This window comes from Rutilus rutilus (assembly GCF_951802725.1).
Source record: "Rutilus rutilus genome assembly, chromosome: 15".
NCBI lineage: Eukaryota > Metazoa > Chordata > Actinopteri > Cypriniformes > Leuciscidae > Rutilus > Rutilus rutilus.
The window spans coordinates 4,894,749-4,906,815 of NC_140220.1; the positions used below are offsets into that span (position 1 = coordinate 4,894,749).

Below are 12,067 nucleotides of genomic sequence, written 5' to 3' on the forward strand. Positions count from 1 at the left end.
ACTTGGACACCTCCTCTAAAGTTTCATTTTGCATCTGTTATTTTTATTTCAAATTTTCCATGGATTGGTGGCGGATTTACGTGGTGAAACGATCTCGAGAGCATCCAGACCGAACAGATGGACTCGAGCCCTGACCGGTACAGCGTGCATATGTGCATCCGCTGCTGTGCGCGTTAAGCCCTATTAAGACCGTCTACCGTGCAACTGGTGCTTCTCTCAATCCCGCGAGCTCTCGCAGACTACACAAGCGAAAGCTTCTAATCCCTCACGTGAGAGGACAGGTTCTCTCGCGCTCACATCGTGTAATTTACAGTCTGCCTGGAGGCCTTAGATATCTGAAACCAGACCGTGTTATTTCATAAGAGCCTCCTGCCATGGGCGATTCATATCCACCGTCATTTCGAGACCATTACAGTGCATTTACAGCACAACAACCATCTCTTTTTACTCCACTATTCTGTTTTTAGTTATGCAACGTTAGCTATAGCCTATTTATGTATTTAAAAAATCACTATGATTTTATTAGCTTAGCTGATTTAGCTTACATTGTGCCATGTTAATCTGAATTCGTCCTGGTCTTCTTGGACCACATATTTATTTTCCTTTCTGTTTTGTTTACCATAGAGAGAGAGGGACAATGATGTAGGCCTGCTAGCTCAATAATATGTCTACTTAAAATAACATCAGTCGTTTTAGCTCGCCCATTAAATGAAAATAAAAAGAGGCTTCCCTTCTCTCACGTTGTTTTCCGAGTGAAACATTTATGAAGCGAAATACGTCAGTATATGTGTATGTTTGTGAGAGGATCCTCCCTTTGCGCTCGAGGCGTCTCCGTGCGCCCTTCTCATGCACGAGGGCGCGAGCCCGCGGTAATGGCGGTAATTTGGGTTAAATAAAGGGAGCATCAGCATTTTAAACGCTTAAAAACTGCCAAACCTCTAGCAGACACCAAAACCTAAAGAGTTGAGTATTTTGCTGCTGGGGAGGGAGGAGACATTCAGAAACACTGGGAACGAGTGGGACTCACTTAAACACACACTCACATTTGCACATGAGCAAAAGTCTTTCCTATGAACTGTTAAACGTCATTAGGCTACCTGTTTTATTTCCCTAGGAAAACATATAGCCTACAGTTATTAATATTTCGGACCTTTATCACAGGCTGTGGGTAATATGGGTGTCTTGTCATGCACCTGTGTGGTTCTTAAAGCATAAATTTGACCGACATGCTGATTTAAGCGATGACCCCCCCATGCGCGCTCCACTCATCATCCTCAACGTGCACAAAATACTTCCAGCGTGGGTCAGACCGTCACTGTCCCGGTTCGGTAAACGACACAACAGAAACAAATTAGCTGCAAGAGGATTAAACTGAATCAAAAGTGACCAGAGAGCACTGATGTGTTCAAAAGCCATTGCTAAAATACGTATATGAAAGTATCAAAACACTAAATTAATTGGGCTAAAAAAGAAAAGAAAAAGTGTAGTCTATTTAAGGTACAACCGATGATAAATAGGTAGTCTATAAATAGGATATTCCTATACAATAGCAATAAAACAGTCTTTAAATAATTCGTACATTCAATATTATTCTGCTGTGTAATGTTTTCGTTACGTTATTTCCTAACGAATTTTTCCATTAAAATGGAAAAATTGCTTTGTGTGGTAATTATTAGGAAAAAGTAAAAGAAAATTTTCGTTCTACTATGAACTGTATTTCCGATTAAATTTGCTTTCATGCAACGTGTCTATCTTTCATTTAAATAGAAATGATTAAAACCGATTAAAATCACACTATAAACAAGTGAAATAACGAAACAGAACGTTTAATCGTGCAATCAAAATTACAGTGATACAATATACACCGGGTTAAACTTACGTGTTGTTGGGGGAAAAATCCAAAAAGCAGGTAAAAGGTAAAGCCGCGAGGAAAACAGAGACAAATAAAACTGGCCCTTCTACAGAAAGCACTAACGACCTTAAAGAAATGTCCACAAAAATCATCAAAAATGTTGAAAGCGCACTTGGTTCCTTATTAGGCGAAGATACAATATTTATTCCGTGTCTCCAGGGATGAGGCTGCTCTCTCTATTGTCCTCCCTTTCCTCAATGCTGATGCTTAATTTTCAAAACTTCTATATTACCAAGGGACCTACGACATCAGCCGGAGAAATACCCAGCAAGTACAAAATCCGAGCCAGGGAGCGCTTTGTGCAGAGGGGAGGCATTTCAGCCGCTTTTACCGACTGCGCGAGGCGACATTTCATTTTCACGCGCTATTTTGGGGATTTTTTTTTTCTTTCATTTGTCCAACAGCGCGAGGAAATCGAGTTATTGGATCGCGAGAATGTCAGCCACATTTCCGGGACTGGTGCACGATGCGGAGGTATTTAAATTAATTTCTTATCACCTCACAATAATTTCATTTAATTTAGCGTACAGCATCGCATGGAGGAAAATTATGATCAATTAGAAAAGCGGAATGGAAGTTAAGACTTCTGAGGGGAGTTTGCTGCAAAGGCGAGGATAAATAGGCTACTAGCCTATTCGGTTCTGGTGAAATTTCCTTTTACTACTTGCTTTTTTCGGGTTTCGAACGTGCATGTAAAAATCTCCACAGTTATTGGAACCATTTGCTCGTTATTTTTTATTATAATAAGTAGGCTATTAGTAGTGCATACTATAGTGTCTTGTGCTTACCTGCAGTGGAACGGGCGTAGATTGTTGGGACAAAAAGCTTTTAATGTCGTTTGCACGGATGTAATAATAATAATATAGTCAAATAACACACTCCGTGGCAAATGATAGACAAGTGAGGGAGGGAAAAAACGCTGTGAGCTCGTGGAGCAGTTTGCAGTGTGTTTCACGCACTCCCTCCCAGGCACGGAGAGATGACATCGCCGTCAGGTACTTTTCTAAAGACACTTTGAGCTGCTGTGTGTGTTTGTGTGTTTGGGGAAGGTTTGAGTTTCCGCCGCGTGAGAAATGCGCGCGGATCGCTGCGAGCGCGTGTAAATGACATCCCTCATATTTTTCTCTTTTTTCCCCGCACAGATACGTCACGACGGATCAAACAGCTACCGTTTGATGCAACTCGGATGCTTGGAATCTGTGGCCAACTCGTCTGTCGCTTACTCTTCATCGTCTCCGCTTACATACCCAGCTACCGGAACCGAATTTGCCTCCCCGTATTTTCCCACGAACCACCAGTACACGCCCTTACACCACCAGTCCTTCCACTACGAGTTCCAGCACAGCCACCCGGCCGTGAACCCGGACGCGTACTCGTTAAACTCTCTCCATCACTCACAGCAGTATTACCAGCAGCTGCATCACGGCGAACCGGCGGACTTCATCAACCTTCACAACGCCCGCGCGCTCAAGTCCTCGTGCCTGGACGAACAGCGGCGGGAACTGGGCTGTCTGGACGCGTACCGCAGGCATGACCTGTCAATCATGAGCCACGGCTCTCAGTACGGCATGCACCCCGAGCAAAGACTGCTGCCCGGGGCGGGTCTAGGGCTGCCTCCACCGGGGGCCGATGACCTACAGGTACAACTTCTACCGTACTTCAAGCACAAAATACACACACTCAAATGTGTCGCGGGCTGAAGAGAAGTCGACGCCTTCAGGGATGTTGTATATAGTCACTTTCACTGCCCGAACAGAAGAAATGAGTGCCCGAGGGCCTGAACAAAAAACAACAACAACAAAATCTTAAACATCCGGATCGAGATCGAAAAAGAAAAATCGAGGCCGAGCGATTACTTTCTTTTCGGCCTTTTCGCTTTCGCACAATTAATTTAATAAGACACAAAACACTGTATACTATTTCGAAATAAAATTAAAATAAAATAAGCTGTAGCCTATACAAACGAAAAAAAAAAAAAAAATGCACCCATTCCCAAAACGTGAAACAATACTTTTTAAGGCTATATTTTGAAACGTTTGCAAGCACCATATTTCAGTTGATTTAACAGGCGGATTTTACATATTTAATATAGTGAATATTGAGAAGTCTGAATTCAGCAGCGCGTATGTCGGGCCTCGCTGCTGTAAAGCCGCGGTTTCTTTTTCCTCCGTTAAAAGGCGGATTAAGGGCTTGAAAAAGTGCGAACAAAAGGCAAATCCTCCGCAGTAGAGCACCGTAGTTTATCCAATTTAGGACTTAATGTCAATCAACTGGTTATTTATGCACAGACATCTGAAACAGCTCAAGTTTAACTGGTGAGTCAAAAATATGTTAAGATCAAAATAATGATCTAGTCCTTCTAAAAATATGCAGCGAGAGAGTGAAATTGAATAGATAAAATATATGTATTTGAGAGAAAATATTCTAGATAGCGGGTGATATTTTTGGACATTTTACTTCATTGCCTAGAATAAAATGTATAATAGTACATTGAGTATTTAAATGATATCGACATAATTAATATAGAATTAAAAATGCTCTGTAAAAGATTAGAGCATTGCGCAATGGTATTAATGTCTAATATAAAATATGTGAAGTAAATACATACATTTGTATTGCTTTGACTAATAATACAACTATATTTATATAACTGTTGCATAATTAATTTTTGATTTGCCCATCTTGATTTTCTTTGATTTTCAGGGCCTATTTAAATAATGTGGTCAAAAAAAAAACTTCTAAAACAATATAGGTAGCCTTTGTTTTCTATTTAATTTTACATAGGCTATTTTACATTTGAATGCAATTTCAGAACATCATATTAAACTGTTTTTTAATATCGATGCAACTTTGCAATATATTATTTTTTTGATCACTTTTTGTGCATGGTATAGCCGTGGAAGTTTAAGCTTGTTCAAAACAAAAATCGTAAAGATTAGTTTTGGTATTGCTGTCGCGTGTTCAGACATTCTGCACGCGCGCACACACAAAAAAAGGCCCACAGGAGAACAGACAGCAACACATACGTCCCGTGAAAAGGTTTTGGACCTTTCTTTGGTGCTGAATGAAACCGTGCGCGCGGTGAAGGCCGCGGAACAGATGCGGGCAGTCTCGTGCGCACAGGCGCATCTTTGAGCCGCTAAACAGATTTGGCACGCGGAACAATAGAAGCTGCCGCACCTTTAACACGCACACGCGTAATTTATGCCTGATCCGACGGGTTTGTATATTGATTTTATAATCACTTTAACTGCGGGGAAAAGAAAAATAGAGCAGGAGTTTGTTAAAGGGTTACAAGAGCACGCCAGTATGGTGTGTGTGTGTGTGTGTGTGTGTGTGTGTGTGTGTGTGTGTGTGAGAAATATGTGTGTGAATGAATGCGTTTTTTTTTGTTGTTTTTTTTTTTCTTTGAATGTGTGTGTCTGACTTGGCCTCCAGACTGGTAGTGGCTCGTGAGACGGATTAACTCTTTTCTTTTGATGCAATCCAGTGTTCCTTTAGCTGATGACATCACTGATAAGAGAATGTAAATAATAATCTTTGTCTGACATTACAATGTAACAGGTTCCGTTACCTCTGCAGTTTAACTAACCACGTGGTGTGTTTAATGTGTCATACATGCCTGGTCAAACACAAAAACTGATCACAATGTATAAGATTTGTTCAATATTGATCATCAAGTTAATATAGCCTATGTTTCTGCGTTTAGGGATCTGTTGATGGTCAGTGCGGACTGGTGTTAAATGGCCAAGGAGGAGTGATCCGGAGAGGTAAGGTCACAGCACTCACTCATACACATTCACTGATCATTTCATATTTTTCCTCATCCCTTCTACACTGTAAAAAATACAAAAAGTACACAAGAATATTCAGTTTTTTTACTTCAAAAATGCACTTTTAATTCACTTTTAAATCAACATGTTGCCTTTTTTTTTTTTTTTGTGAAATTTACTAGCCCATTCTGAGTAAAAATGTCAGTGAAATTTTCATAAGGTCAGTCCTCTTTCAAATGATTTGAGTCTTTTATAATTATAGAAAACTAAAATAAATACGCTAAATTATATTTCTATAATGTAGGCCTAGGCTATTAATTGCTTTCCAGTGACAAGACAATGATTTAATATTTTAGCATAAGCATTTTAATTTCAAAATAATAAAATTCAATGTTAGTGTTATCCATTTATTTGACCCCCCCTTGTATAAAAAAAAATAGGTCTTGTATCATTTTATAAAAAAAAAAAAAAATTATTGTCTTTTTGTAGGAAGACCTCAAAAGGAATTGCATTAATGTAAATGTCAATCAACAGGCTTAATACATTCATAGTTGTAGCCTAACTCTTACATTATTGTTTGCATCATAAATAAATAAATAATTACAACAAAGAAATAATAAACATTTCAGTATCGGTAATTAATTTGGCTACATTCAATGCATATTGTATTTACATAATGATGTAATTTTTTTATTTCTTTATTATTTCCTCAAGCAAAAAGGCGCACATTTATATATTTTAACGTAACGTTATTCTATAACGTTTTTGAAGGCAAATATCAAGTAATGTAAGATTATTTGTATTATTTTGATGTTTTGTTGTAATAGACGTTGGTGTTTTTTACGTGCATTTTATGGAAATTAATGTTATCTTTAATCTTAAAGCACGTTTACTGTTATAGTTTCTTTCTAGCTGACGTATACAGAGAAAATTGATAATTAATTAGTCAGAGAAAGCATAATTAAGGGACTGTAGGCTATATTGTTCAGACGTTCAAACCCCGATAAAACACACATTTCTCAAGGTCATTCTCCGTTGACAGACGTTCGAGATAATATCAGAAGAACGTCTGTATTATTCTCTGTCTGCCGCTGTATTTTGTGTGGATGAATCGAATCGTGTTCACGTTTCGTAATATTTTCTTAATATTAGTCGTGTCTTTGTCTGCATGTCTCTTCAAAGCAGCAGCGGATCGACACACATGTGGAGTTTGCCATAAAGCGAACGGTGTCTTGGGCGCTTAATTTTTAATAAACTCTGTCTAGGTGTTGGGCTCGCCATCACTTCCAGTTAATGGTGTGCAGGATTTAGCCGCGAGCTCCGCCGCTCCAACCATCACAACCAATAATCATTGCTTTACCTCGCGCTCCGGTATCGATAGCTTCTCGCGCCTCGGGCGCACGCTTTGATATGTTAATGCCGCGCGGCTCCAAATTCAGTGGAGATCATATTAATGTTGTTCACACTGACTGCAGCTTTGGCTTCGTTGAATATTCAGATAACCTTTTTCAAAAGAAATCACTCAAGAAACGAGGATCCTACTTAGAAAAGTCGTCTGTGTTTTAATCATGATTATCCCTCTTAGCTTTCAGGAATTTGATCAAGCTTCACCCCGCCTTTACGCGCGCGCACACACACACACTCTTGTTTCTCTTTCTCTTCTGTGTGCGCGCGCGCGCGTGTGTGTTTTGGGTGCTGGGTGATGAGTGTAAACACACACCACCGCTACAGTTGAAATAGAAACAGAATGACATTTGGCCTATGTCTTTTTTTTCTTTAATTTTCGTGGCAAACTCGCAAAAAGCGCTTGATTCGCTTTGTGATCGCTCGCGCGCTGCCTCGGGCTACTCTCCCTCGCGCTTAAATACCCGCTATCGCCTCTGGGCCCGGCGCGCGCGACCAGACTACCGGCAATAGCTCTTTTTCAATTGCCCTTGGCAACATAAAATACAAACTACTTTGAATCAAAACATTTTGGGTGGAATTAATGTGAAGTGAACTTGCATGCTAGCAGAGATCTTGGGTTTGTCAGAGCGCTTTAGGGTGACTGATGAGGAGCAGGTTAGAGGCCCACTGTAGCCAGAAAACCCCTTCAGGAACACACACATCCACATCCACATCCACACTCAAACACAAACACACACACGTGGCTACATAAGGTAGCCACACATTGAGTCTGAGCATGTCATTTATAAATCTTTACAACATAAACTGATCTATCTATAGTATGGATTTGACATACAAAGCTTTATAAATAAACATAATATTTGATAAATGCACAAATGGACAACTCCTGTACAAAAACATAATTGTTCATACAGGTAGTTAACTTTAAAAACTTTGTGAAGTTTGAATGCAATGCTTCTGCATTTAAAAATGATAGAATTTTTTATTTATTATGCAATGCATGCAGGTTTTATGGGCTCATATTATGACAATATGGAATATTTTTACTTTTTAAAAATTCAGTTTTTTATGAATTCATGTAAATGTATACGCCACATGACCTTTTAAAATCAACTATTAAGCAAAAAGCTGAGCCCAATTCTCTTTTTTTAACCCACCTTCAGTACACATTCATTTATACATTCATATATATTTTATGCGCATGGACCTTTTTTTTCCAGCGATCTTACAGAAGCTTTATTCAGTTTCTGGTGATTTTCTCATTTGCACCCACTAACAGAACAGGCCAGCGCCGTCGCCGGTCATTGTAAAGATTTGACATGTTGTCTGTTGTTGTGTACAGGTGGCACGTGTGTAGTGAATCCCACAGACCTGTTCTGCTCTGTACCAGGAAGACTTTCTCTTCTCAGCTCTACCTCAAAGTACAAGGTCACCATCGCTGAAGTCAAACGCCGCCTGTCTCCTCCAGAGTGTCTCAATGCCTCACTGCTCGGTGGCATTTTAAGAAGGTAAGAGACCCGCTTTTAACACACCTGAAACTCTCTAGAAAAACTATATATTACAGCATCAAAATCTGAACTAACTAAGAACATACAGCATTTGCACACAAGTCCTATAAGAGTAGGATAAGAGTTGGTTGGCACAACAATGTTAACTACATTCAGTCCGAAGATTGCCAATCATTGAAATATGAAGGAAGACTCCTTTTTTACATATAGTTCAATGGCAAAACAATGCAAGACATCTAAAAGCGACAGAAAGAGGAAAAATAGATAGGACATGGACACTTAAACCAGAGATAAAGAAGAGAATGTGGCTGTATGTGAGAGAGAGAGATGGAGAGGGAATGAGAACAGTGAAGCTGAAGCTCCATTATTGATGAGGGACACAGACTGGAGAGCAGAAATGAGGCCAGTGACGAGAAGAGAGGAGAAACACACACACACACACACACAGGACAAAACATCCTGTTAATGCACAGGTTCATTAACGAATCACCTGCAAAACATTCACAAATTCCTTCTATATAAAGGAAAAATTGGATATTGATTGTTAAATTAATATTTGCACATTGCAGCCCGAACTCATTATGCAGCGATGCATGGACATGAATGAGCAAACTGAGCACTGTGATCCTGTTTGGTCCTGAGTATTTGTATTCATTGAAAAATGCAAGGACTCGCTTTAGTTGTCAGTTGTCACACGGCTACAGTTCTCATGTGCTCACTTAAGAATGTAGGTTTGTAGAGTGTTATGCTTTAATAATGTAAAAGTGCTTTGGGAAGAAATGACTGGATGAGAAGGGCATGTGGATATGAAATGTGACACGTGTAAGTAAGTGTGTTACTGATGGACTTTCTCCATCTGTGTGGGTCAGGGCCAAGTCAAAGAACGGTGGTCGCTGCCTCAGGGAGAAACTGGACAGGCTGGGACTCAATCTCCCAGCAGGCCGCAGGAAAGCAGCCAACGTCACGCTGTTGACCTCTTTAGTGGAAGGTTTGTGCTCTTTTCTTTTTAAAAATGCTGCTTTTTGAAGATGATCTCGCTTGTTTGGTTCAATGCTAATTTGATATGATGCTAGACGTTTGTACGGTGACTCATTTTATGAATGATTTGGTATGTTAAAGTTGTTTAAAGAAAGCAATTTTACTCTGAGATTAGTAAAACTGCACGAAATTTAATGGCAACTTGTTTTCATTTTATTTAATATCTGGTATTTAAAAGCATTTTTGTAATTCATTAGGTTGTTTGCCTTGCTATCTGAGAGTTTACATCAGAAAAGCATCTGGTTGAGTTTCTTCATTTTTGTCGAGGATGAAATCTGTTAAGATTGAAACGTCTCTTCTACCATAAAAGAAGAAGTCGGAAATATTTTTAGTCTACAGACATAATATTTATTACTCAAGGGAAGTTGGAAATGAATTGGAATGATATGAGACAGATTGATGCAACATCTATGCAATTTTTCAGGCAGCATTTAGAGAATGAACTGAATTCATGTGTGTGTGTGTGTAGGGGAAGCGCTACATCTGGCTCGGGACTTTGGTTACACCTGTGAGACAGAGTTTCCCACTAAAGCGGTCGGGGAGCATCTGGCCCGCCAGCACACGGAACCAAAGGAACAGAACGCGCGCAAGAAAATGGTGCTGGCCACCAAGTAAGACGGCAACTCTTCAGTGCTTTCAGCCAAATCTGTTTACACTTACCACTTTATTAGATAGACATTTAAAGTCTTGAAATAATGAGACCTTCATATGCATCAACATCCACCAAAATGGAGTTTTCGCAGCAAAGCCATAGAAGAACCGTTTTCAGTTTATTAAAAGAACCATTTTTTCTTAATGTGAAGAACATTTTTAATAACCAGAAGAACCTTTTCCACTATAAAGAACCTTGGAATGGATGTTAAAGGTTCTAAATGGAACTATAGATAAAGAACCTAAAGCCAATATAGAACCTTTCTTTTTAAGAGTGTATATATGAACATCTTCAAAAACAGATGCGAAACTGCACCTTAGAGAATTAGATCGTGGAAAAGGTTTTGTGGCTGAGGGTTGGAGGAAGTTATGTGTTGTCATGCATGTGTGTGACGTGAAAAACTAAGATCTCATTAAATCTCCTTTATGCATTACTTATGAGGACTGGCGCTTTTGTTTTATTGTGAGCGTTCCAGTGCATTTTCCGGATGCGTCCTTGTAACTGTGTTCGAATGGCTTTGTGTCTCCAGGCAGATCTGTAAGGAATTCCAGGATTTGTTAAGTCAAGATCGATCTCCACTCGGTTCCTCTAGACCAACACCTATTCTGGACTTGGACATTCAGAGACATCTAACACACTTCAGGTATAGAGTCAAAACCTGCATGCAAACATAAATGCGAATGCAAGTGTTGTTGTTAATCAGCATTTTCTGTCGTCTTCTTCAGTCTAATCACGCACGGATTCGGTACGCCGGCGATTTGCGCGGCTCTTAGCACCTTTCAAACGATCCTCAGCGAAATGCTTAATTACCTGGAGAAACACTCAGCCAATAAGAGCGCAGGAACGCCAGACACCAGCCAGATCAACTCCAACTCGGACAAAACACTGCGCAAAACCAGCGAGGCGCAGACGAAGGACGGTAAAATCGAGAAAACTGAATGACTCTGACGCAAGAGTGGCCGCTTTCCCGATTCCTGATCCGAGCCCTGATGGGCGGGCCTTGTTCAGGGCGTGGCTACTTGGGGCGGGGTTACAGGGATTTTATTCCATATTCTTTTATTTATATAACTGGCATAACTTCCTACGACCTCAGCTTTCCCTGTATGTACAAACCAGTCGTTTCATTCTCACTACGCAAAAAAAAAAACACTAACCATTTTCATTATTTTATAAGTTATTGAATAAGTTATTTTGCTTCAAGTTTTTCTGTATGTAATTAGTTTAAAGATCCAATATCTTTTATTAAAAGACTCACATTGCATTTCTGCCATGACCTAATTTGAGGTCAGTTTGAGACTGTAAATTACGACAGGCAACTTTCCCTGTTGCGTTAGTTACTGTATATTGTGCATGTTAAACTTTGTACACCATCTGAAACGGACATTCCCCACTGTTGTTCCAGAACACAAACTCTTGACTGCATTTGTAAAAAATGTTATATATAAATATATAAATTCAATCTTTTCTTGTAGGCTTTGAACTACATATATGAAATAACCCTACATGCAAACTACTGGTGTTCAATAAAGCATATTGCTCAAAGTCTTATATTAACTCGCATGACTGGGCTTGAAATTCATGTGCTTCTTGTGTGAATACAAATCATATTTTATGGATTTGATGCATTAATGATTAGCCTAATCAATCACATATTCAACTTAATCTGGTATAGCCAAAAATTCTCACTCACCTACGTTTGTTGTGTTAAATAAGTGGCTTTTACTGACCTTCCTCTCAGGCGTTTCCTCATCCTTTGTCTGGAGATCTACCTTCCTTC

General features: G+C 39.5%; 1 protein-coding gene across 2 annotated transcripts in view; it reads left to right on the forward strand.

Moving 5' to 3' along the window:
- tfap2d (transcription factor AP-2 delta (activating enhancer binding protein 2 delta)) overlaps window positions 1-11,800 on the forward strand; it is a 34,494-nt gene extending 22,694 nt beyond the window's left edge. The window contains exons 1-8 of one of the 2 annotated variants that reach the window (XM_084433008.1): window positions 2,285-2,386; window positions 3,055-3,552; window positions 5,622-5,682; window positions 8,435-8,600; window positions 9,470-9,588; window positions 10,108-10,249; window positions 10,820-10,933; window positions 11,016-11,800. In XM_084433008.1, the coding sequence (XP_084289134.1) occupies window positions 2,348-2,386; window positions 3,055-3,552; window positions 5,622-5,682; window positions 8,435-8,600; window positions 9,470-9,588; window positions 10,108-10,249; window positions 10,820-10,933; window positions 11,016-11,232 (1,356 nt within the window). In that variant the 5' untranslated portion in view covers window positions 2,285-2,347 and the 3' untranslated portion in view covers window positions 11,233-11,800. Of the gene's footprint in view, window positions 1-2,284; window positions 2,387-3,054; window positions 3,553-5,621; window positions 5,683-8,434; window positions 8,601-9,469; window positions 9,589-10,107; window positions 10,250-10,819; window positions 10,934-11,015 lie in introns of those variants that run through there. The other variant, XM_084433007.1, reaches the window with a different exon arrangement.
- The last annotated feature ends 267 nt before the right edge of the window (window positions 11,801-12,067 follow it).